The sequence below is a fragment of the Peromyscus maniculatus genome, chromosome 17 (genome assembly GCF_049852395.1).
Source record: "Peromyscus maniculatus bairdii isolate BWxNUB_F1_BW_parent chromosome 17, HU_Pman_BW_mat_3.1, whole genome shotgun sequence".
Classification (NCBI taxonomy): domain Eukaryota; kingdom Metazoa; phylum Chordata; class Mammalia; order Rodentia; family Cricetidae; genus Peromyscus; species Peromyscus maniculatus.
This window is the reverse complement of record NC_134868.1, coordinates 12,677,153-12,701,298: the sequence shown is the minus strand read 5'-3', so window position 1 is coordinate 12,701,298 and position 24,146 is coordinate 12,677,153. Positions and strand designations below refer to the sequence as shown.

Sequence of the window (24,146 nt, the reverse complement as noted above, 5' to 3'; positions counted from 1 at the left end):
AGCCACTTTGGAAACTAGTATGGTGGTTTCTCAGAAAATTGGAAATCAATCTACCTCAAAACCCAGCTATACCACTTTTTGGCATAAACCCAAAGGATGCTCAGTCATACCACAAGGATACTTACTCAACTATGTTCATAGCAGCATTGTTCATAAAAGACAGAACCTGGAAACAACCTAGATGCTCCTCAGTGGAAGAATGAATAAAGAAAAAGTGGCATGTATACAACGGAGTACTACTCAGCTGTAAAAAACAATGACAGCTTGAAATCTGCAGGCAAATGGATGGAACTAGAAAAAAAAATTATCCTGAGTAAGGTAACCCAGACTCAGAAAGACAAACACAGTATGTACTCACTGGTAAGTGGGTATTAGATGTAAAGCAAAGGATAACCAGGCTACAATCCACAATCCCAGAGAAACTAGCTAACAAGGAGGACCCTAAGAGGGATGCATGGATTGCCCTGGGAAGGGGAAATAGATGAGATATCCCAGGTAAACTGGGGTTAGGGAGAGGGGAAGGTGGAGGGGAGGAGGTGGAGGAATGGGAACATGAGGGATTGGGTTGGTTGAGCTGGGGGCTGGATGGAGAAGGAGAGTAATGAAAGAGATACCTCGATAGAGGGGGCCATTTTGGGGTTAGGGAGAAACCTGGTGCCGGGGAAACTCCCAGGAATCTACAAGGATGACCCAGCCAAGACTCCTAGCAGTAGTGGAGAGTGTGCCTGAACTGGCCTTCCCCTGTAATCAGATTGGTGACTACCCTAATTGTCATCATAAAACCTTCATCCAGTAACTGGTGGAAGCAGATGCAGAGATCCACAGCCAAGCACTAGGCTGAGCTCCAGGAGTCCAGTTGAACAGAGGGAGGAGAGAGTGTATGAGTAAGGGGAGGGGTCAAGATCATGATGGGGAAACCCACAGAGACAGCTGACCTGAGCTTGTGGGAACTCACAGACTCTGGACCGACAGCTAGGGAGCCTGCATGGGACTGAGTTCTGTATGTGGGTGACAGTTGTATAGCTTGGTCTGTTTGTGGGGCCTCTAGTAGTGGGATCAGGACCTGCCCTTGTCACTTGAGCTGGAGTTTTGGAACCTATTTCCCATGCTGAAATGCCTCACTCAGCCTTGGTGCAGGGGGAGGAGCTTGATCCTGCCTCAATTTAATATGCCATGCTTTGTTGACACCCATGGGAGGGCCCCTTTCTGAATGGAGGAGGAGTGGATAGGAGGGGTTAGAAAGGAGGTGCGGGGAGGGAACTGGAAGAGAGGAGGGAGGGGAAACTGGTTGGTATGCAAAATAAATGAAAAAAAATTTAATAGGAAATACTTTAAAAATCAATAAAAATTCTAATTAAAAAATCTAGCAGAAGAAATATGTGCTTGGAAATCCATTTGACCTGACGTCAGACACTGATACACCACAGTGGTCTGTTTGGCATTTGGGGCTTGGCCGCCTGGGAGTAGAAGGAACATTTGCCCATGCAACATCATGGCTTATTTCCAAATCTCACTCACCTGGTTACTCAGCATAGAGCGAATACAGACTCACGTCAAGTGGTACCTGCCTCCTTGCCTCTTTCTTCTGCATTCCTGTCCAGCCTCTCTGGCTGCGATGCTGACTTCCTGTCCTCCCCTCCAGATCCACATCCTACATGCCCACAAGGTCTAGTTCCAGTCATTTTCCTTCATATCAGTTTTCAGAGCCCCCACCCTACCTTCTTCTAGAATTCTTAAAGCTATACCAATCCCTACAATTCATTTGACAGGTAGGAGGGGCGAGTGGTGGAAAGTTGGGGTGAATTTATTTCACATGTTGTTTATTTTTCCTATTTACATATTCTTGAGACTATTCCTTTACTATCTAGCCCAGGAGGGACACCTCTTTCCCCATCCTGTACACATGTGAGCCACAGTCTCCTCTCACTTAAAGACTTTATATCTTAATCTTCCTCTCTTCTGCATAATCTAATTTTCCCCCATCAAGTCTTTTCATCAGCATATAAACATATTCCAGTAACTCCTGCCTGAAAACAAACTGCAAACAAACCATCCTTATGACCTCATACCCTTTTCCAGATACTGCCTGTTAATATTCTGATCTGCCCCTTGAAATCCCACCCCTTGGGGCTGTCCTGTGTCCTGATGTAGAAGCCTTGTCTTAAGGAAAAATTCTGTCCCTTCCTCTCTCTCTCTACTCCCATGAGGTGTGCATTCCTCAACCCCCTCTCTCTTCTCTCCTTCTTTCCTATCTTCTCTGAATCTCTCTATTATAATAAACCATTTCCATGTGGATGTAGCATCCACCCGCTGCCCTGCCATCATGCCCCATGGAGTGGGTTGCCTGCCAGCCTGCCACTCTGCTTGCACAGCATGCCAGCATGTTTCCCTTCACATGCGGGATACCCTCAGGGTCCCCACATAATATATCATAACACTGCCAGCTTCTGTTGGTGACTTGGCAAAACTTCCCAAATGACCATCTACTATCTGCTGCCAACTCCATAGTTTGCAAACTTTCTTGCTTTGCAAACTTTCTTGCAACTCATTTCAACTCTTGACACCCTGCCCCCCAATTCCCTCTTGCTACAATCACCAACCATGCCCAGCATTGTTGAAGTCAGTGGTTTGCTCCTTGACCTCATCTGACCTCTCATCAGAATGGACACTGCTGACAAGCTCCCCCTTCCTGAAGCCACTTTCTTTTGCCCAGGTGATGGTTGGTTTGAACTGTCAACTTGATACAATGTATCATGGAAGGCAGTAGGAGATTGCTTAAATTAGGTTGGTCTGTGGGCATCTGTGAGCACGTCCATGGGGGATTGTCTTGATTATGCTGATAGATGTGGCAAGACCCAGCCCACTGTGGACAGCACTATTCCCTAGGCAGGGGATCTTAGACAGTCTAAGTGGAAAGGGCAAATTAAACAACATGAAGCTTGCAAGCCTTCGTTTTTCTCTGCTCTTGACTATGGATATCATGTGCCTAGATGCTTCAAGTTCTGGCCACCTTGACTTTCTGGAAATAATGGACCCAAACCTGGAAGTGTGAGCTAAAACAAACCCTTTCACTTCTAAGTTGCATTTGTCCTCATCACCCGGCTGATGATGTCTAGGTACCTTGGATTTCTTTCAGTTCCTTTTGCCCTCCTGGTCTTCCCCACCCAGGGCGTTTGCATGTGTTCTCTCTGCCTAGACCTTCTCCCAGTTTTTCCTGCTCTTCTCTCTTGGTTTTAGGTCAAATGTCACCTCTCCAGAGTGGCTTTCCACCCACCCAGCTTTCTTTATTTCCTTCATAGACTTGCCAGGTCTTGGATTTTAAAAGGAGTTTCTTTGGGCCCTCCTCCTCCTCCTCCTCCTCCTCCTCCTCCTCCTCCTCCTCTTGGCACGTGAGCTTCAGAACGTCTGTGTTCACTAATGTGAGCTTCAGGTTGGGACCAGTGCGTGTTTCATAGCAGTTATTAAACATACATGTGAGGATGGCCAAGAATAGTTCACTGTGTCCTGAAAAATGCTGTAAGAGCAGAGCAAGGCCAGGATCATAGCAGCCTCAGGGATAATAAGAATTTCTTCTTCCTTTTTTTCTGGAGCAGTGAAGAAGAGGCAGATGCCTGGGTTTGAATCTTTGACTCACAGGTGAGCATGGAAGTGTGCGCGCGCGCGCGCGCACACACACACACACACACACACACACACACACACACACACACACACACCAACCATTATTTAAGCTCTTAAATTTGTTTCCTCAACTCCCCACCCATAACCTTACTTATTATTATGTCATTCCTATTGCTATTACTATCGCATGTGCTCGCGCACACCCATGATGGCACATATACCACAGCACGCGTGTGGAAGCCAGGGGAAAACTCTTGGGAGTCCCTTCTTTTCGGTCATATGGGTCCCCAAATCAGGTTGTTAGGCTTGGCGGCAAGTGGCCCTTTGGACTCTGCTGTCTTGTGGGCCCAATCAATGGCATTTAGAGAATTTCTAACTAGTAGGTTTTGAAACATTCAGAAAAGATTTTTGTTGACATTTAAAGCTCTACAGAAGCTCTTTGCTTCTGGTAGACCTCTCTAGTGGCTCCTTGCTGATGTAGAATTGGCGATGTGTTTGAGCAAGGCCTACATCTGATCAGTGCTGGAATTAGTGAATGCAAACATTGCTTACTGGGACTCTCTTTCAGTGAGACTAGGAATGTGTCTGAGCTTGACTCCTATTTCATGCCATTGCTCTCAGGGATTAATATACACTTAAAATTTTCACTTTAAACTTTAATATTTATCCATATTTAACAGGGTCAGTGTTAGCCAGCTTCTGCAGTGGTTTATGCTATTCTTAGGAAGATGAATCTTATTTGCTCCTTCTCTTGCTTTGCCCAGCTCTTTTATCCTCCCTTCAATGTATCTAAGGTCACACACTATCAAAACCCACAAAAACTGATGACCAGGAGCTTAAGAGAATTTAATGAGTATCATGGAAAGACTGCACATAGGAAAAAAAAAATCCCATTTATTTCTAGCAAGCCTCCAAGCAAATGGGGTGTTGCATTTTAAGGTGTCATAATCTGTAAGCAGGTTTCTTTCAGTCCCCTGCACTGTGTTCTAAAATGCCACAGGATGTTCACCATAAACCTGCTCATTAGTGACATTTACTAATAACTCATTATGAGATGAGACTTCCCTTTGCCATTGATTTTTCACATATGAAGGACTTTAAAATATTTACCAGTGTGGTGGAGTGGTTAAGAACACGCACTTTAAATTGGAGGAGCCCTCTCAACCTTTCTGGGTCTGTTTCTCATTTGCAAAATGGAAATCAGAGAAATGCCTCAAAGGACTGACAGGGAGGCTTAAAGAGATTTATCTGCATGCCTCTGTGTGTATGTGTGTGTGCGTGTGCGTGTGCGTGTGCATGTGCATGTGCGCCTTACAAGTGCCGTACAGGTAATTGGCATTGGCCGTGGACTGTTTGCTTTTCTTAAGAGGACAAGGTTGCTAGAGGTTCCTGAAAACCCTTATACAAGGTGGAAAGTCCTTTCAAAAGCAAAGGAACCAGTTTTCAGTCAGCCACACTTGTTACTTTTCAAACTCCTTTGTTAGCTCTTGAAGGCACTCTAGACAAGAGTTCAGACCATATTTTCTTTTGCTTTAGCAATGAAGAAGTATAACGTAATTAGACAAAATACCTGATAACTGAAGATTAACATATCAGAGGCCTCTAGTGTTTTCGTGCTTGTTTGAAATTTTAGCTATTGTTTTAAGAAGCAATTGATTTATGGGATAGCCATGACATGGTAGATTAAAAGGCAATCTGAGAAGTGTGGTGTAAAGCACCTCCGATTACTTAAAACTATTGGTACTAATCCAGAAATAGTTATATTACCTAAACTTTGATACTTTGGTAACCAAGTTTTCCAATTTCACAAGGCTTGGTCTTGTTAAAATAATGATTAATGAATGAATAATAGAAGTATTCCATTCTCTGATCTAAAGTTAATATCAGTGTATAAGATTTTCTACTCAGCTTCATACACACACACACACACACACACACACACACACACATAAGATAACATCTCATGGAGTCTAAGCTGGCCTTAAACTCTGCTCTTCCTGACTCCACCTCCCAAGTGCTCGGTTTACAGGTACCACCGTGTCCAGGGTCAGCTCTTGAAAGTCTTAAATAGCAAAAGGAATGAGAAAGAAACAGGGAAGAGAAAGAGGAAAAGAAGCTGGGTGAAATACTCATCCATCTGTTAATTTTCCTCAGGATCTCAGCATCCAAACTCCTTCCAGCTGATGAACCCTGAAGCTGGTAAAAGGTAAAACCAGATTGGGACTATTTCACAGCAAGATGGAATTAGCCCAGGGATAAAGGCATATCTGTGAGTTACTGAAAGTGGAATGTGTGATTGATCCTTTTGTGATGGAGTGTCTTAGACTCTTTCAGGTTGGCTACAAGCTCCATTTTGAGACAAAGAACGGGATGAATATGTTTTAGCCCATGCAGAGACTAGAGAGATGAAAGGTAAATATTAACTTATTAGTAGCACCAGAACTCTAAGAGTCAGTTCTGTCTACATTATAGGGGAAAATTTGAGTCTAATTATATGGCTGTGAACATAATTATATAAAAAGTATATATATACATATATATATGTATATATATACTTTTATAACTGTTAATTTTTAAAATGACTAAATGTGAAAAGAAATAGTAGGCTAAATTTTCCAGACAATTTTGATTTTTTTTCAAAGTAAAGTAAGATGTAAATAGACACCGGGCAGGGGTGGGTGTGGGTGGTGGCAAAGGAGTCACAAAATAAATGGCAAGAATAAGAAAAAAGAAAGAAGTATTCCATTCTCTCAAACTGCTCTTACAGCATTAGTTTTTGAAATCACCCTCACCAATTCATTCAAGTTCGTGGTTAATTAGTGGAAATAAGGGAGTCTTAACAACAACAACAAAAGCACAATGCTCAAATTTAGTAAAAATGAAAACATTTCAAAATACTCATCACATATAATCCCCATGAGTAACTCCCTAAATCTTTTATAACTTTCGATGATACAGTGTTTCAATTACATTTTCATACTTCATTTATTTGAGAGAAAAACTAAACCGTGTGCTTCATATTGTAAATAAATTCAAGTTAAATGTGGCAGAGATAAAAAGGAACAAGTTGATGCGTGCCTAGGTGTCAGAACGGTTCAAGGGAGAATTCAGTGGACTTCCAGAGTTGTTCAGGAGAAATGAGGTGTGACCCACACCACCACAGCCCTGTTTGCACTGGAAAATTCTATTCACAGGACTGCAGGGAGGCCTGGAGGGCAGCCAGAAGACCGTTCACACTTCACCCCTCCACGCCCTCCTTACCTTCGATGAACACCTCTGCGGATGTGGTGTCTGAGCCGTTGGGGTTTGTAGCCAGACACGTGTAGCGACCTGTGTCGTCCTCAAAGGCCTCAGCAATGACCAAGGTGTGCAGCTCCCCTCCGTCGCCTCGGATCTGAATGTCAGGACTGTTGTACAGCTCCTTTCCCTCACAGAACCATCTGCAGGACAGAGATGAACAGGGATGTCAGTGCCATGGCTGAGGCATACAGTAAAGCAGAGGCTGGATGCTAAGCAAGGCTCATGCTATGCCAGAGGATGTGTGCTTGATAAAAGTTCTGTGTCAGTGTTCCTCATGGAAACTGAACCTAGACTGTGAAATTAACAACTAGACACACCTACGCCCATGAAAATTTTCTTTGTAAAGCATCTTGCATGTTTTAGTAATCTTAAAATAAATGACCTCGTCGAACTCGCAAAGACTGGTTTGATTACAAAAAATTAAGGAACTAAAACACAACACGGCCATTAAAAAGCAATGTCTATTGAACAGCAAGACTTCTGAGCAGTGAGCGGTACAGGATCAAATGCCTTGGCATTCCTGATATTTATAACAGTTTCTAGCTGACTGCTCCACTCTCCAAGTTGGGGAGAGAGAGGGAGCAACTGAGCTGTAAATTGTCCTTGCTAGTTAACACTTTCCTTTCCCTAAGGGCCAGGACGTTGTGGCAGGAGTCTGGAGCTGACAGACAGAGGTTCCTTCGCATGGTCTTTCTTCTATTTCCCCAGCTCCTCAAACTCCAGCAGCAAGCTGCTGCTTTCACAGAAAACAAAACAAACAAAAGCACCAATACCTTCCCCTCCAACCTGCTGGTGGGATGTGTTCTTAAAGAAACATGGGAACATGCTTGTTTAAAGTAAGAAGCCTGGAGATTCTGCAAGTATATTTTCAGTTCAGCTCTTAATAACGCTAAGAAATTTGTTTGGAGTCCGGTTGTCTGTAAAAGTCTCTGGGCTTGGCGTCCTTTTGTGAAAATATGACGACACTAGGGACTAATTTTTTATCTGGAGTTATGGGGTGTAGGTTCATATTTAATTTGAAAACAAAGTGAGTGAAGCAAAGGCCTTGCTAATTCTCCAAGCACTAACCCCAGAAGTCATATTAAAAACCACATGCCACTACTTACAAGAGAACAGCAATGACGTCAGGAATTTAAATACAACATAATGAGCCAACACCATGCACCGTTTCATGTAGTGTGGCTCATATCATTTGGGGGCAGTCTTTCGTAATTCTGGGGCGCCGTGTGATTTTTCTTTCCTGTTTGCATAAAGTCTTAGTGAGCCATCCTACCTAAAGCCACATCACGTCCCCTTTCTTCTCTCTTTTCACAGATGTGGTCCAGCTTGCTACCGACTAGAGCTAAGCGTGGTGTTGGCTTTCGTTGATCACTTTAGCTCTCTGTTTCTGATACAGGATAAACTAACTCCGTGTCTGTCTTCAGACTAAGGCTCCTGAGTTTCTTCCACCTGTCATGCTTTGAACCTCAGGTCTGTCATTGATTACTTCCTACTGACTCTGCCTTAGTTTTGCTTTCTATCATTTTTTTTTTTTTAATGATCAACTTCTGCTCAAATATTCCAAATATTCCAGGGGCTCACAACTACATAGCCCTCAAGGGTTACCCTCCTATTGTTTTAACCCTTCCCTTCTCTTCTTTGGAATTCTTTTCTGGTCCTCTGCATTAATCCTTGTTACAAAAAATCCCTCCCAGGCCAAACACAGAACTACTGAGTGTTGCCTATGAGAAAAAGCATGGAATCATGTTTGGTCAACTCTGAAACTAATTGTGAACTTTATCTTTTCTGGTATTAGATGGTTTTGGCTTCCAGGAAAAAGATAGGAACCCACCGTTAAGCGAGAATGAAAAATGAAAGGGTATGGGGAGGAAGAAGAAGAAGAAGAAGAAGAAGAAGAAGAAGAAGAAGAAGAAGAAGAAGAAGAAGAAGAAGAAGAAGAAGAACAACAACAACAACAACAAGAACAAGAAGAACAACAAGAACAAGAAGAACAAGAACAAGAAGAACAAGAACAAGAAGAAGAAGAACAACAAGATGAAGAAGAACAAGAAGAAGAAGGAGGAGGAGGAGGAGGAGAAGGAGAAGGAGGAGAAGAAGTTGATGTCCATGAGGTGGATGTACCTCAATAGGAGGCCTTTGACAGTCACACGAGTGTGTGCAGGACCTCACCCTCTAGCTCCACCAATTTACAGTCTGGAAGCCCGTTTTTGCCACGGTTGTCAGCAAATTCTGCCTGTTACACTTTAGAGTTGGCTGAGAGGGAAAAATCAAAAGAAGAATGATATTTTATGACAGTGAAATTACAATAACTCAAACTTTGGAGTCAATAAAGTTCTTTTTTTTTTTTTTAAAGTGTACCATACTCATTCAGTTATCCATGGTCTCATGGCTGCTTCTGTTTTATGATGGTGGAGTCAGGAAGGAGTTGCAATATACTGTTCAGTGCTGAAACCCACTTTCTCTACTTTCTAGGAAAAGTTTACTGGAGCCTGTTTTTTCCCCATACTGTAGACCTCACACAGAATACTGACCCTCTTCCTAAGTCTACTCCATCACTGAGGACCCCTGAGTGCTTCATGTGAATATAACCTTTACATCTGGATCTAATATGCCCTGGTCACGCTAACTTGTATCAACAAGTCCCAATTCTCCATCCTAAGGCCACTGGGCTTCCCATCTCTGGTCTCTTGCAAGTAGGCACATTCATAATTCTTTTGTTTTTCCCATCTGTCCTTAAAAAACGTTTAATATCACTTAACTTATTTGACAATAGATCATTACTCCTTTTGAAAAGATTTATTTCATGTATATGAGTGTTTTGCCTGCATGTATGTATGTGTACCACGTGCATGCTGGGTGTATATCGTGGCCAGAAGAGGATGTCAGATCCTCTGGAACTGGAGTTATGGATGGTTGCAAGGCACCATGTGGTGCTGGGAATTGAACCTGTGTCCTTTGCAATAACAACAAATGCTCTAAACCACTGAGACATCTCTGCAGCCCACTTACTACTATTTTTTTTATCTTCTGTGTTATTTTCTTCTATCATTATTCAATGTCTAATGTATTTATATCTTGTTTCTCTACCTAGAAGATGGACTACTTTTTTAATTAGCATGAAATAATGGGTTTTATTGTGATAATTTCATATATACATTATAACACATTTTGACCGTATCTCCCCCTCCCTTTCTTCCCTCAAAATTCTTCCATATGCCCTCTTTGCTTCCTCTATCTGATTTTTTTTTGGGGGGGATAGGGTCTCAGTCTACTGCCCAGGCAGGCCTAGAACTTACAGTGATCTTCCTGCCTCAGCCTTCTGCATGTGCTAGGATTAAAGGACTAAGTTACCGTGCCTGGATTCACTTCTTTTCTCTCCCAACCCTTAGCCACCTTATATGAACTACTTCTTGATTGCAAAATAAAATAGATTTAGAGCAATTTCTTATTGACCACAGCGTGTAGCACAGAGCTAGAGCGTAGCTGTCACACGTGACTCCATGCTCACTCAGCCTGTGAGGTTTACCATTCACTTTTCTTGTCAAATGCTCTGAGAAGGCCTGCAGAAAGATGTTGTGTCATGTTGTCTGATCTACCATTTGCCAAACTTAATAGACCACGGGATTCTCATTAATACCTGCTAAAACCCTAAGTGCATAATATAGAATGCTTTTGTAGAATATCAATTTCACAGAATTTGGACCTTTTTCTTTTTTTTTTTTTTTTTTTTTTTTTTTTTTTTTTTTTTTTTTTTTTTTGGTTTTTCGAGACGGGGGTTTCTCTGTGTAGCTTTGTGCCTTTCCTGGAACTCGCTTTGGAGACCAGACTGGCTTTGAAATCAGAGAGATCCGCCTGCCTCTGCCTCCTGAGTGCTGAGATTAAAGGCATGAGCCACCACTGCCCAGAGAATTTGTACCTTTTAATAGACTAATTATAATGTAATAACAATCGGTATAAGACTAAAAGAAAAAAATCCTCCAAGCACAATACACAGTACCTAAAATATACCTTAAGGAGTATATATTTCATATGCCAGAGCCAGATAAGTACTTTCTTCGACACAATGGACTTAATACCGTGTCTTCATCAAGACTATTATACTTAGTTTTTCCTATTAGAGGCATGTGATATTACACACACACACACACACACACTATTTTTCAAGAGGTGAGATCTTTGACGTAGGTTCTTTTGTAGCCCAGGCTGGTCTCTACTCACTGTCTCAATTCAGTATCTCCCAAGGCTGGCCCTGAACTCCCGATCTTCCTACTTCTTCTGCTTCCCAAGTGCTGGTGCCATAGGCATGTGCCCTCCCACTCATATTAAAATCAGTTATTCCTGTGCGTTCCAGTTTCATTGCACTTCAGCAGGAATGTGTGTGTGTGTGTGTGTGTGTGTGTGTGTGTGAATACATATATGTATATACACACACGCCTTTTATTTCCTGTGCTTCCACTGCTTTGGCATCTGGAGTCTTGTGGCCACGGAGAGACTGTCCTTCCCAGGGTCAACCAGTACCTAGAGATCTTAAACTGACCAGCAAGCACGCCTTTCCCATGCAAACCAGCCAACCCAGAGCACCTGCTCCTGTTGTCTTTTCCACAGAGCTTTCACCCAGGACCACCACTTGCTTACCTGCCCTCATTGTCTCTTAGCCTGGTACTGAAAAGTAGGGACAGGCCCTGTTTCTAGGAACCCGCTGACTCATCCCAATGGGCCAAGCATCAATTGGCTTATCTGGTTGCCTATTTCTAGCCTTTCTACAGAAATTGTAACAATGGCTTCTATCCACAGTTCTCTACCCTCATTTGGCCTTGGGGTTGACTTGGTTCTTCTTCCTATGGAATGACTTTGTCTCCTTCTTTGGTGAACTATAAGTATAAATGATCTCCTCCTCTCCTCCCCATGCCCTCCTGCTTCTTTCCCACAGGGCCTCACTCTACTGCCCTGGCTGGCTTTAGCTGGGAGATCTCCTACCTCAGCCTCCCGAGTAATACACTGCCTTTTAACTGCGATAAGCTCCAGGCTTGTTGGCCTCACAATAGCTGACATTTCAAAACTTGGACCATTGCTGGTGCATTAATAAAGCAACAAGTGTATAAAAGATGAAAGAGTTGAACAGATAGTTTAAATCATATCAATGCCCTAGATTTTGCTTTAGAATGTTTATGTTGAGAAGTTCATGTACTCTGACCGAGTCAAGCTGAAGTGTACTTTACAAGCATAAACGTAAAACAATGTAGTTAGTGCATGCGTGCATCAGAAAAGGAGATCAGCCTTGACCACTCTTCATGTAGCTTGCAGCAGATGTAAATGGCCTTCTTTGCTAAGCTAAAAGAACCTTTGATTTTTGACATCTTGACAACCCACATTAGATGTGTGCTATAGTCATGTTTGTTTAGTTAAGTTTGCACAAAGTCATAATTCTAACAGCTTCCTGGCAAAGAACTCAGCACATTCAGTATTTAGAGAGGAGGTAAAAGTCAGGCCTGTTGACCAAATGCTGACCTCCCAATTTTTTTTCCCACATAAAGCTCTCATTGCTAGAGGAGTTTAAGAAAACCAATGTTGGAAAAGAAAGAAAGAAAGAAAGAAAGAAAGAAAGAAAGAAAGAAAGAAAGAAAGAAAGAAAGAAAGAAAGAAAGAAAGAGAGAAAACCAATGTTGGCATGGTAAACTACATCGTAAGGCAAAGCCAAGGCAATGTATTGCCCACCCCCACTCCCCCTGCCCTTCCGTGGCAGACATTACTAATCAATCAGAATGATGTAAGGGATCAGAAGCCTCAGAAAAGCTGTTTGGGCAGACTACAAAGCACATGAAGTCAAAGCTTAAAGTGACACATGATTGCCATCCTAAGCTTGGTCCTTTGCTAGAAAAAACAGCTTCCCATTCCTCTGGATCTTCAAAGTCCATTCTGTTTGTGATGAGGTAAGGACAAAGTCGGGGACTGGGTGAGAGGGGAACTAGATGGAAACATGTACTTTGGGTAACAAAGAGTCAACTGGGTTAAAATTCTACTCTTTTGTGCTTCCAAACTTGAATTCTAAGAGTTCATTTATCTGGTGAGTAATATACTAGACGGCACATTGGAAATCTGGAGTCTTAGTATTGCCAACTTCAACCACACTCCGAAGTTTTCTTCAACTAACAAATCCTTTTCTTCTCTCTGTGTTATATGTGTTCATACATTTACTTGTCTGTGTGCACATGCATGCTTATGCAGGCTAGAGCCTAACATTGGATGTCTTTTCTACAGTGCTCTAGTTTTTTGAGACAGGGTCTCTCACTGAACCCACTGATTGGCTAGAGTGCTGGGCCAAGGAGCCTTGTGTATGCATCTGCCTGTCTCCATCGCCACAGCATGGGTATCACAGAAGTGTTCTGCTGTGCCAGCTTTTACCTGAGTGCCCAGATCCAAACTCAGGTCCCCATGTGTGTGCACTTTTACCCACTGAGCCATATACTTTGTTTTTGAGACATAGTTTTGATATATAGCCCAGTCTGGCCTTGAACTTATGATCCTCTTGCCCCAGTCTTCTTGTTTCTGGAGTTACAGGTACCACCAACATGGTTGGCCACACACTGAAACTTCTTTAAATAAATAAAAAAAATCATTAAAATATACAAGTGAAATCTTTTAGTTGCAGCAAAGAGGTGATATAGTAGCTTTTAAATGATAACACTTAAAAGGAATATAGTCAAATTATGGGGAAAAGTTAATATATGTAGAATGACAGTTACATATTGTGTGCTTTGCATGTAAGACCTCACTGCATGTAAGAACTCATTGCATATAAGAACTTATCTTAGTCTCACACCAACCTTGTGAAGTCATTGCCACTGTATTTTTAGATACAAGTGACTGTCATTCATCTACAGTAATGAGAAAGAGGATCACAGACAATTAAATCTAGATAATCTCTATTTCCCTCCAAGCTTTTATCTCTACCTCTCATCAAGTTTTCAACTCTGGATACAAACATGTTTTAACAAAGTTTCCCGATTCCCACTTTCCAATCTCTGGCTCTGCTGCTGCACAATGAGGAGTCCAGGGAAACTGGAGAAGCCAACCTTGAAAAATTAGTGTGTGCGCTAAATCCTCCTAACAAAAGAATGAAGGGGTGTGAACACAGGAATTAGACCTGATGTGACTGGTTGTCAGACTTCAAGGCCATACACAGGGGGTGATAATAACTAGGCAGCAACCGGAAGTAAAATGTATAGAGCTAGGCTCTATAGTCATAGTCATCCATTTATTCAATAGTTTATTCAGCAGTTATTTATTCATTCACCAAGGAGCTTATTTACTTGAGCTCCCAATGAGAAATGCCTGGGAACACAGGTCTCTACTAACCTGCCTGAAGGCTGACGGAGTGGAAATGCCAGCTAGAGGCACCAAAAACAGCATCTAAGGAGTTTGTCTTCTTTCTAGGTTGTAAGGAAGCAGACTCCTTCAAAAGTCCTTCTTAAAAAAATGGTTATGGCTTCATACTTACAGATTTTAAAAGCTTGCTTTGGATAGAGGGCTTTGGTCAAAACCAACTTACCGAAGAAAGAATGATGTGGACAGAGTTCACAATTCCCTCTTTTGGTCATAAGGGAATGTAGAACATAGGAAGAAAGAGAACTGGTGTATTAAAAGCTTTATAGGAAGTGCATTTAATCTATTCTGTGTTAGGTTTTGAGTGCAGATTTTATGTATATGTTTCTTTCAGTTGCACAATGTTCCTCAGTACCTAGGAACCCCCACACATTCTAACCTAAAAATGCAATTCTATCCAACATCCTAGATTCATATGATGGTGACAGCAGCAGGAAGTGGTTGAACTGAAATCTAAGCAGGCATTTTATACAGAACAGCTCCCTATTTCATTATTCACTTTCTGTATTTCACAGCGAGGTTTAGGGGAACTGCTGATCTGCCCTGAGTTCAAGTGTCTCTCTCTGCAGCCCTGCGCTCACTCGTCAGAGGTCAGAGACGGAAGAAAATCAGGGCACTGCAGCTGCTTCTGAGCAAGTGGCTGAACCTCAAAACTGCTCATCCTTTCCATTTTTGGGTGGTAGAAGAAAATTTAAACATTTATCTCCCAGAATGGTCTTCCTTCTGCTCTGGCAACTGGCAGTGGGGCTCAGAGTGTGTTGGAGCAGGGGTATGCATCTGTAAATGCTCAGAGCACTCGGATTCTTCACGACAGAGCTATGGATGATGACTTTTATGAGAATAAATCCAACTGGTAAGACAAGAGGAATTAACAAACACACCAACAAAGCATAATACACACTTTCCAGTTGTAGCCCATTGATGGTTTATGTTCTAAACTCACGTACGGCATCAGCTGGCTATGAGCTGACTGGTAATCTCATTCTAATGCTACCATTTAGCAAGAAATATAGATTTTATGGAGTGGCAGTTTAATCTGACCATTTTTCTTTTATGGAACCACAACCATGCATCTCGGGAATTTTTTTTTTTTTTTTTTTTTTTTTTGCGTGCCACATTTTAAACACGTGGCTTTTAAGATGAAACAAATTTGATTTATAAGAGGCAAAAAAGCTTCACTAGCGAATCTTGACTAACGCTCTCTAATGCTGCTAAACAAAGTGGTAAATCAAAGAGGCCAGTTCATGGAAAGAAGGAAATGTGTACTGAATAAAAACTTTCGAAAACAGTTGAGATTTTATGTCTTCATCTAAGTCACTTCCTTTGTGCTTACGGGAAAGGCAAGTTAGGCTGAAAAGATGTGTGTCAATTTTTTTTTCAATTTTCTTTCTTTGTGACTTCATTGGTTACTGAAATGCTTTCTCTTCAAAGGTGTGTCAATGATAACCTCGGGGAGCAAGCCGAGCCCCTGAGCTGTGTTCGCTGCCCAATTCCCCATGCTTTGTTCAAGCCCATGTCTATAGAAAACTAAAACAACCAAGTCTTTATCATCATGATAATGAAAATGAAATAAAGGGAAGATAAGCCTCCGAAAGATGAAGGGAATTATAGCCAGCTCTGTTTATAATTCCCAGGTGGCCCCTTCTCCTTAAGGCATGGTAGGGCTCTGCATGAACTGGAGACCCACACAACCAAAAGTCAAGTAAGGTCCAGCATGAGCTGTGTTTATGCCTGAACTCACTGTTAGGCCATCTGTAAGCACTGCATTTTGTACATCCTCAGTTAAACACCAATTAATTTTTATGGAGTAATTTTTGTCTTGTCACCAAAGATTTCTTAATTTTTCACATGTGCTCATATTAACCACAAGACGTACCATGTTTATTCTGTCATGTGGATTTATGGGCTGCCCGGCCTGAGAAGAGTTCTTGTTTAAATTTACTATGGCTATAATTTCATGATTGCTTAGCTTGAAGGCCAATAGCTCAATCTATGTGGACAACAGATGTTCTTTAACCTGACCGTGCAAAAGGCCCCCATAAACAAACTGGCTTTTTGAAATTCAAAGCCCAGGAAAATCGGATAAGATAGATGATGAGCCTAAACCAAACTCATGGCTAGCAATTCTTTTCTCAATATTCACTTTATCTCCTTAGGGGGAAGAAGAAAAAAAAAAAGAAAAGAAAACAAAAAACTAAAAGAGGACCAGAGGCACTTAACCAACTTAGATAAGATTAAACTTTGAAAAGGATTTTATTTTGTTTTGCCCATGAATTATGGTTTTGTGGCTGCACATTATGAGCACAGAGTTATTTCATTGTTATCCTTACAAAACAACTATAAAAATACTCAAGCTAAATCTACACCAAATATTTATGCTGCCAGAAGCTGTTAAAAACCGTAGATTGATCCTAATATCCTCCACATTGGTGGTTCAGTAGAAAGGACCTAGTACGGGAGTTAGCAGCCCTGGCTCTTACTGTGTCTGGCCCACGGAGCCATTAAGGCCACTATGATCCTGTCATCCTCTTATTTGGGGTTCGACTTTACTACGCTGTAAAATCTGAGCCATGACTTTAACTAGTGTTTCCTGCCATGGGTCCCAAGAAACTAGTTCCGCTACAGGTTGACAGATACCACTGGAAAGTTCTGTGGCTCGCAACAGTTACAAAACACTGGATTCAACAAAACTAAACATCTCTCTCCACTAGAGGACTTTCTAGAGTCAGGGCTGTGCCAAGATACAGTCTCTCTAGGAGGGAAATATGGGGGATGGATGGACATCATTCTCAATCATATTTGACTGTGGAACATGTGTTTGGAGAATCATGTGGAAGGGCCAGGGTGGTGTGAGATACATTCTGGCAAAACATGAACTGAATGATCACTAAGATCCTGTCTCACTCTGTGATAATGGTATTTAGTACCTGGCATAAATTTTAAAAACAAGGGTGTGGTGGGGGATGGGTAAGATTCTCAACCCCATGCCAGTCAATTACAGACTTTTCGAGTTACACCTGTTAGCTTAAAAAATCGGCTCCTTCTCACCCCTTCTCTAGGCAAGCACACAAATAAGTCAGCATGACCCAACAAGTCGTACTTCAAAGCTACCTGCACTGAAAATTTGTACTAACTGCTTCCAAGCCCTCAAAGCGGGGAAGGAATGGATTAGAGAGCCTGGGAATGAGACATCGCACGCATAAAACCAGCTCGAGGTGCACAGTCAGCTCTTCTGTGGCTGCAGCGATGGCAGGTACTTATTAGCCATTGTTGTAATTTGGATGACATTCCAAAGGGGATAAGAATGGGAGATGTTTTATTAGACGCTGCCGTCAATCATCTACGCTCTTGGAACTTGTCCATTGAAATAACAGCGATTACCTCAGAATTATGAAACTCCGAAGGGCCCAAAGCCAAAACTAGGAAAGGGACAGCGGCTCTTCTTGGTGTCTTCAACTTTGGAACTGCAGAAACCAAACTGCAGTTCACTTCTGAACTCCCAGAAAGCCCAGCTGTAGTCTAGGCCTAACGATAAGCAACAGCATTGAGCCTAGCTTCCCTCCTCTGTGGGAGAACATCTTTCTCCACAAAGTTAAGGATGTTTCATCTAAAATTCCTCAAGCTTGGTTTCGTGCACTAGAGGAGCCACTGCTAGCTGCTCATGACTAGAGGCAAGGGAAGAAGAAACAGAATAAGCAGTTGGGGCCAAGAAGCAAGGATCGACTGTTGATACCGCTTTCTAAAAAGCGGTCTCCTTTGCTGTTCAAGAGGCTCCACCAGCTGAGGGAAGGAGCGAGGAAAGTGGTTTCAGCTGCTCTAATTGGTGGCTGTCCTGTCAGAGGCAGGAGAGAGTCCATGGCCTCCTCTCACAGCTTTCTGATTCTACATTAGTCCAGTGTCATTACAATGTGGCCACTTAGGTGTCTCAAGAACCACAAAGCCAGCACCTAAGTCCAGCAGAGTATGCACAGTTAAACTCTAAGTCCAGAAGACGTTCTCTTCTCAAGTGAAGGCTTTTTTGGGCAGCTAACTTCTTTCTAAGCCACCTTCTCCCCTGTATGGTTTCCCTGTGTTCTTATTTTGTGTTCCTTCTCCAAGTCCATACTTAGAGAACTTAGCTTCCCAAGGAGAGCTATAATAAATGAAGTAACCGAAGGGAGTGCTCACAGACAACACTCATGAGCCCTGCAGTAACCCTTCTGCCTGGGAGAGCAAATGGCTTCATAAAACTCGTGCAGCAACACACACACACACACACACACACACACACACACACACACACACACACACACACACACACAAATGCACCACAGATCTAGGTACTCAACTAGTTAGATTAAACATCTAACACAGTCCTTGAAGCAAGTCCCCAATAGAATCTCAGACACCTTGCAAAAGCTGCTCCTCAGGCTCTAGCCACACGTGTCATTCAGGCCATTCTCTAAATCACATCTGTCTCCTCACCCGCCATCTGGATCGAGTACATACTTTCAAGTTTGTAGACCGGTGAGGCATTTTCCAAGAAAGCTACCTCCCAGTGTGTCTCTTCAGATCTCCCGGGTGTAGCTACTGCCGGAGCAGGGAGGAGCCTCGGGTGTGTGAGGAAGAACAGGAAGTCGGGATTCATTATACCTTGGTGTAGCTGGCCATTTGAATAACGAATAAAATGGCACTTTCACTTTCAGTAGCTTGGTCTGGACAAATCTTCTCAGGCTGACATGTCATACTGATTGGTCAAATATTTTTCTTCTTAAATTCGACAATTTGCATTATGACAAGAAACAGACTTAAAATTTTGTCTTTGGAAAAACAAAGTTTTTTCCTTTTTATGTCATGATGAAAGTATTCTCCTTTCTGATTACATTACAATTCCCTCCCTTACCTGGCAATGTACCATCACAGAGTGTTTCCATGTGATGTGTCCCAGAGGTCACAATATACGTGTCACAATATATGACATGTAAAAATTGGCATTGGAAGCATATATAGACTTGGCAAAAGGCAAAAATAAATGAATGAATAAATAGTCACTAATTTAAAAAAATGCACGTGTGACCCCTTACCATAGAGCAAAGCATCTTGGCATACTGTGTGGTACTAAGAGAGTGTGGAGCTGAGCGAGAGGCTTCGCCATATGGTATCCATTCATTGAAAGAAATTATAATATTCCTGTACTTGGATAGCAAGTAACATAGATGTATTTGGGTATTTTAAAATGTGACTGATGATAACATCTGCATCTGCTTGTTTTCCAGCCAAGGACGGTACAAGTACTTAAGAGTTGGTCCTGTGGAGGGAGATGCTGACCTACATGTAAAGAAGAGCATCTCTGTTCTTTGCCTCAGCCACATCTCTCCTTGGACTGTCACGTTTGCGTCCATGATGAGAAAGCATTTCCTTATGATCTTATCATTTTGATGAGTGACATGTCAGGGAGAATTTAAAAGCATCTTACTTGGTCCTAGATAAAAGTGGAAGGCAGCATGCCACGTTTAGCTGCTGCTTCACATGTGTGCTCTGCTTCATTCCTTTGGCCAAGCATGACCCTAGCATCCCTAAAGCTTTGAGGCTTCTGCTGGTCCATGGTCTGTGGATGATTGGGAGTTGGTCTTAAAATTGCTCCTCAGGTCAGGCAGAGAGATGGCTTAGCATGTAAAAGCTTGACAAGATGAGTTTGAGCCCTGGAACCCACCTAAAGTGCTGGATGCGTGGCTGAGCCTGTAATCCCAGCATTCCCAAGGCCCGGTGGGATGTGGAGATAGAAGTGGTCAGAAGAACTGCGCATGCTCAGCCCAGAGGCAGAAAGAAGGAGGCTCCTGAGTGAAAAACAAGATGAAGGAAGAGGACCGAACCCCGAAATGTGTCCTCTTGACTTCTACATACGTTCTGTGGCACTCGAGTGCTTACACTCACACACATATAAAATACACAAATAAATCAATTTAAAAAACTATTAGGTAGCTGGGTGATGGTGGCGCACGTCTTTAATCCCAGCATTTGGGAGGCAGAGCCAGGTGGATCTCTGTGAGTTCGAGACTACTCTGGTCTACAGAGTGAGATCCAGGACAAACATCAAAACTACACAGAGAAACCCTGCCTCGAAAAACCAAAAAACCAAAACCAAAACAAACACCTCCCCCCCCATCCGGCCCCCCAAAACCTATTAGGTCAATTTTGAAAGATCTGGAAAACCCCTCAGATTTTTAATAGCTCAAATTATTCCATATGTCCAAAGATGGAATGGATTGGAATAAAGTGGAAAGAATTAGTGAGTTCTCTGTCACTAGAGAATTAAAGATGGGAAATAATTGACAGGGATGCTGTAGAGAGAGAATTCAAGAGCTAGATGGATATTTGATTAAGATGCTATGCTATACCCTTTCTTGTAGTAGATGGTTGATGACTCATGCATGAACTTTGTATGAGGCATCTATGCCTGGTGTGCTGGATACTAAGAAATGTCAGAGCTCTCTAAATTATGATGCACCCCATAGATTATCCTCATTTAATCAAGATAGTGTAGCAGATTTCCAGGGACCCTCTAATGAACGTTGTTGATTGGCGATGTATTAGTTGTTGAATAGAGCTTATATTCAACATGCACACACACACCAACACACACACACCGACACACACACACACTGCATTATTTCTCTGTTTTGTAAATAGATTATGTTGTGAAAATATATCTTTAAAAGTGATTTCATAGATTGGAAAACAAACGAACACATAAATTAACACCTGGCATCCAGACTCTCCTCCCATAAAAAGGTTTCTGCATTTAATCATTTTCAGTAGTAACACTGTCTGTATGTTTCCATTTTTGTTCCTGGGGATCATCTTTAGCTTCATCTCATGGACACAGAGCCTCTAACTTTTACAAATCCTTCTGTTAGGAAATCACATGCTAGGTTCAAATCCAGTGATGTATAATTTAATTTTTCAATAGCACACCCGAGAGCATTAAAGAGACTTTTAAAGCCTTGCTGTTAGACTAGAGAATAATTCTCGAGAAATTTATTTGCTACATGTGTTTTGATAGCTTTCTGTCCTGCACTTGACTCATTTGCTGATATCTGTTTTAGATTTTTCCCTACATATTCTTCTCATAGACATCAACTGAAGACAGTGGAGCTGCCACCCCTAAGTCTGTCAATGAGACACAATCGTGCTTTTTCTTTACAGAAGGAACGTGCTGCTGTGGTCACGGTGTGTTTAGGAAGCTGCCTCTCAACTTTGGAACCCCAGATTTTTACTTCTGGAGATAGCTTGAGTAGCACCGTATCCATCCCCACCCCATCCCAGGCACCATCTATTCTCAGTGCTGAGAAGTCAAGAACACTGAAGGCATACCACTGGGAAAGTGCTTCCAACTACTATGTGTCTGTGGGTGGGTGCATGTGAGCGCACAAGTGTGTGTGCCCATTTGTGCAAGTGTGTGGAGGCCATAGGAGAGCCCTGGACGTTGGTTCTTAGGAGCCTTTTACCTTCTTTTTTGAGATAATGTCTCTTACTGGCCTGGAACTCACCAGTGAGCTAGGCTGACTGTTCATCAGGAGGGGCCAGGGATGCAGGGTCTCCACTTTTTAAGGGCTGGGATTACAAGTCTGTGTCACCACAGAACTGGCCTTCCTTGTTACTGCAGTTTGTTTTGTTGATTTAGACTCTTTTATTTTTGTATGTTTGTTTTACTCATGAGTAGTTTGTCTGCATGTACAGCTGCACACCAGAAGAGGGCATCCCGGACCTCATTAGAGATGCTTGTAAGCCACCATATGGTTGCTGGGCGTTGAACTCAGAACCTCCAGAAGAGCAGAACAGCCAGTGCTCTTAACCACTGAACCATCTCTCCAGCTCCCCATTTGTTTATTTATTATTTTGTGTGTGTGTTTGAGCGCGTGTGGAGGTCAAAGGTCAGCTTGCCGGGAATCGGTGCAAGCTCTTCTGAGTAAGAGGCAAAGCTGATGTTTTTGTAGCCCAGTTTGGTCTGCAAAACCCTGTGCAGGCTGGCTGCCTTCAAAGGCTCGCTGGGCAACACTCCTGCTTGCCCCTCTGGAGTGCTGAGACGACAGTGGGAACCATCACACCCAGCCTGACTTCCCGGGGGGCGGGGGGGTGCTCTAACTCAGACACCAGTCACCAAGAAGAGTGGCACCCCCCACCCCACCCCCGCTCTCCTCTTCTTCCTGGGACACATCATTATGTTTTCTGAGTGAATCGGAGCCAAAGCCCTTAATACCTCTAAAATTCTGGTGGGATTAGAAATTGTTCTGGCCAATGACTAAAGAGTTAGCATTGAACATTACGGAGAAAACGTTAAATCTGTTGCCAGGTCATTTACCGCAATGCGAAGGGCTGCAGAAATGAGTCGGCCCAGCACGCTGGAGCCTAATAATGTAATTGTAGCTGGTGTGCGGAGGAGATGATGGAATGGCCTCCTAACACAGCTCTTGAAAGGGGTTTATTGATCCCCGCACGGTAACCTTTCAGCGATTCCTATAACCAGCAGTTATGGAATCATTCCCAAATCAGCAAATACTGACTTCATCTTTTGCGTTTTGCATCCATCTCCCAATCACAATTAGCTAAGTTAAATCATGGCCCTCCAAGGGCCTTCCCACCCCTGTGTGTAGGATCAGATTTTCCAAACTTGGGGCTGTATATTTAATGATTTGGAAGCCATTGGTAAGTGCGTTAGTATCATCAGAACATATGGGCACGTAAAAAGGGCATGAAAAGGGGGAAGGCAGGGGGATGGCTCAGTAGGTAAAGGTGCCCACTGCCAAGCCTGAGGACCTCAGTTTGGTCTCTGGGACTCTTATGGTGAAGGGAGAGACCTGGTCTCTGCAACCAGGGCTCTGAATCAACACCTGCACTGTGGCATGTATGCATCAACCCACTCCCCCAAAATGAGGAAATGTAATAATTCTTAAAGAGCAAAGCACACACACACACACACACACACACACACACACACACACACACACACACAAGACAGAATAGTCAGTGCTCCTTTCCACAAAGACGGCAATAAAGATATATTATTGGACTTTGCAATATTGTAACACAAACACATCATGTGTTCCTAGTCTAGGTGGTGGCACGGGGTGGGCTCAGGTTTCTGTTTGGGAGCTGTGTGACCCTACACAAGGAAAACTGAGACATTTAAAACATGTTGAAAATCGCCATTGGCTGACATGGATTTGGGGTCCCTGTAAGCTGTTCAGAAAAGAATACAGCAGCTCTCAGAATGTGCGCTCTTTGATCGTCCAGTTTTATTCCTAGGAAGTCAGGTTTTGCTATACTCACAGGACACAAAGACGCAAAAAGACAAATAATAATTTTAACACCACACACACGTACACGCACACACGCGCGTTACGTGTGTGTGTGTGGGTTAAAGGGCAACTAGAGAGTCTGTGCTTTCTTCGTATCACATGGGTTGTCAGAGAATGAGCTCTGGTTGTCAGGCTTGTCAGCGAGCACCTTAATGGCTGAGCCTTCTCATTGTCCAAGGTCCGTACTTTTTAGACCTTTCTACGTCCTTGTGATCTCTTTTAAAAGAGTTTTGTGTGTTTGTATGTGTGCACATGTACTCCCTTGAGTGTGGGTGTGCTTGCCTCCACCTTCATGTCGGAGCACTAGGATCGTGGATGCGCACGACCACACCCAGCTTTGTGTGAGTTCTGGGGATTCGAACTCAGATCCTCACGCTTGCACGGCAGGTGCTTTATCCACAGAGCCTCCCCAGCCCTGCTGTGGTCTCTTAAATCCACACTTTATCTGTACTTCCATCCTCTGGTCACGAGGATCGAAGAGGGCAGTGTGGGGCTTCCTGTCTG

General features: G+C 42.8%; 1 protein-coding gene across 4 annotated transcripts in view; it reads right to left on the bottom strand.

Moving 5' to 3' along the window:
* The window catches only part of Palld (palladin, cytoskeletal associated protein), a 413,911-nt gene that overhangs the window by 226,125 nt on the left and 163,640 nt on the right, over positions 1-24,146 (bottom strand). For all 4 annotated transcript variants that reach the window (XM_006996647.4, XM_015989967.3, XM_015989968.3 and 1 more), the window contains one exon: positions 6,883-7,061. In XM_006996647.4, coding sequence (XP_006996709.2) covers positions 6,883-7,061 — 179 coding nt within the window. The remainder of the gene's footprint in view (positions 1-6,882; positions 7,062-24,146) is intronic.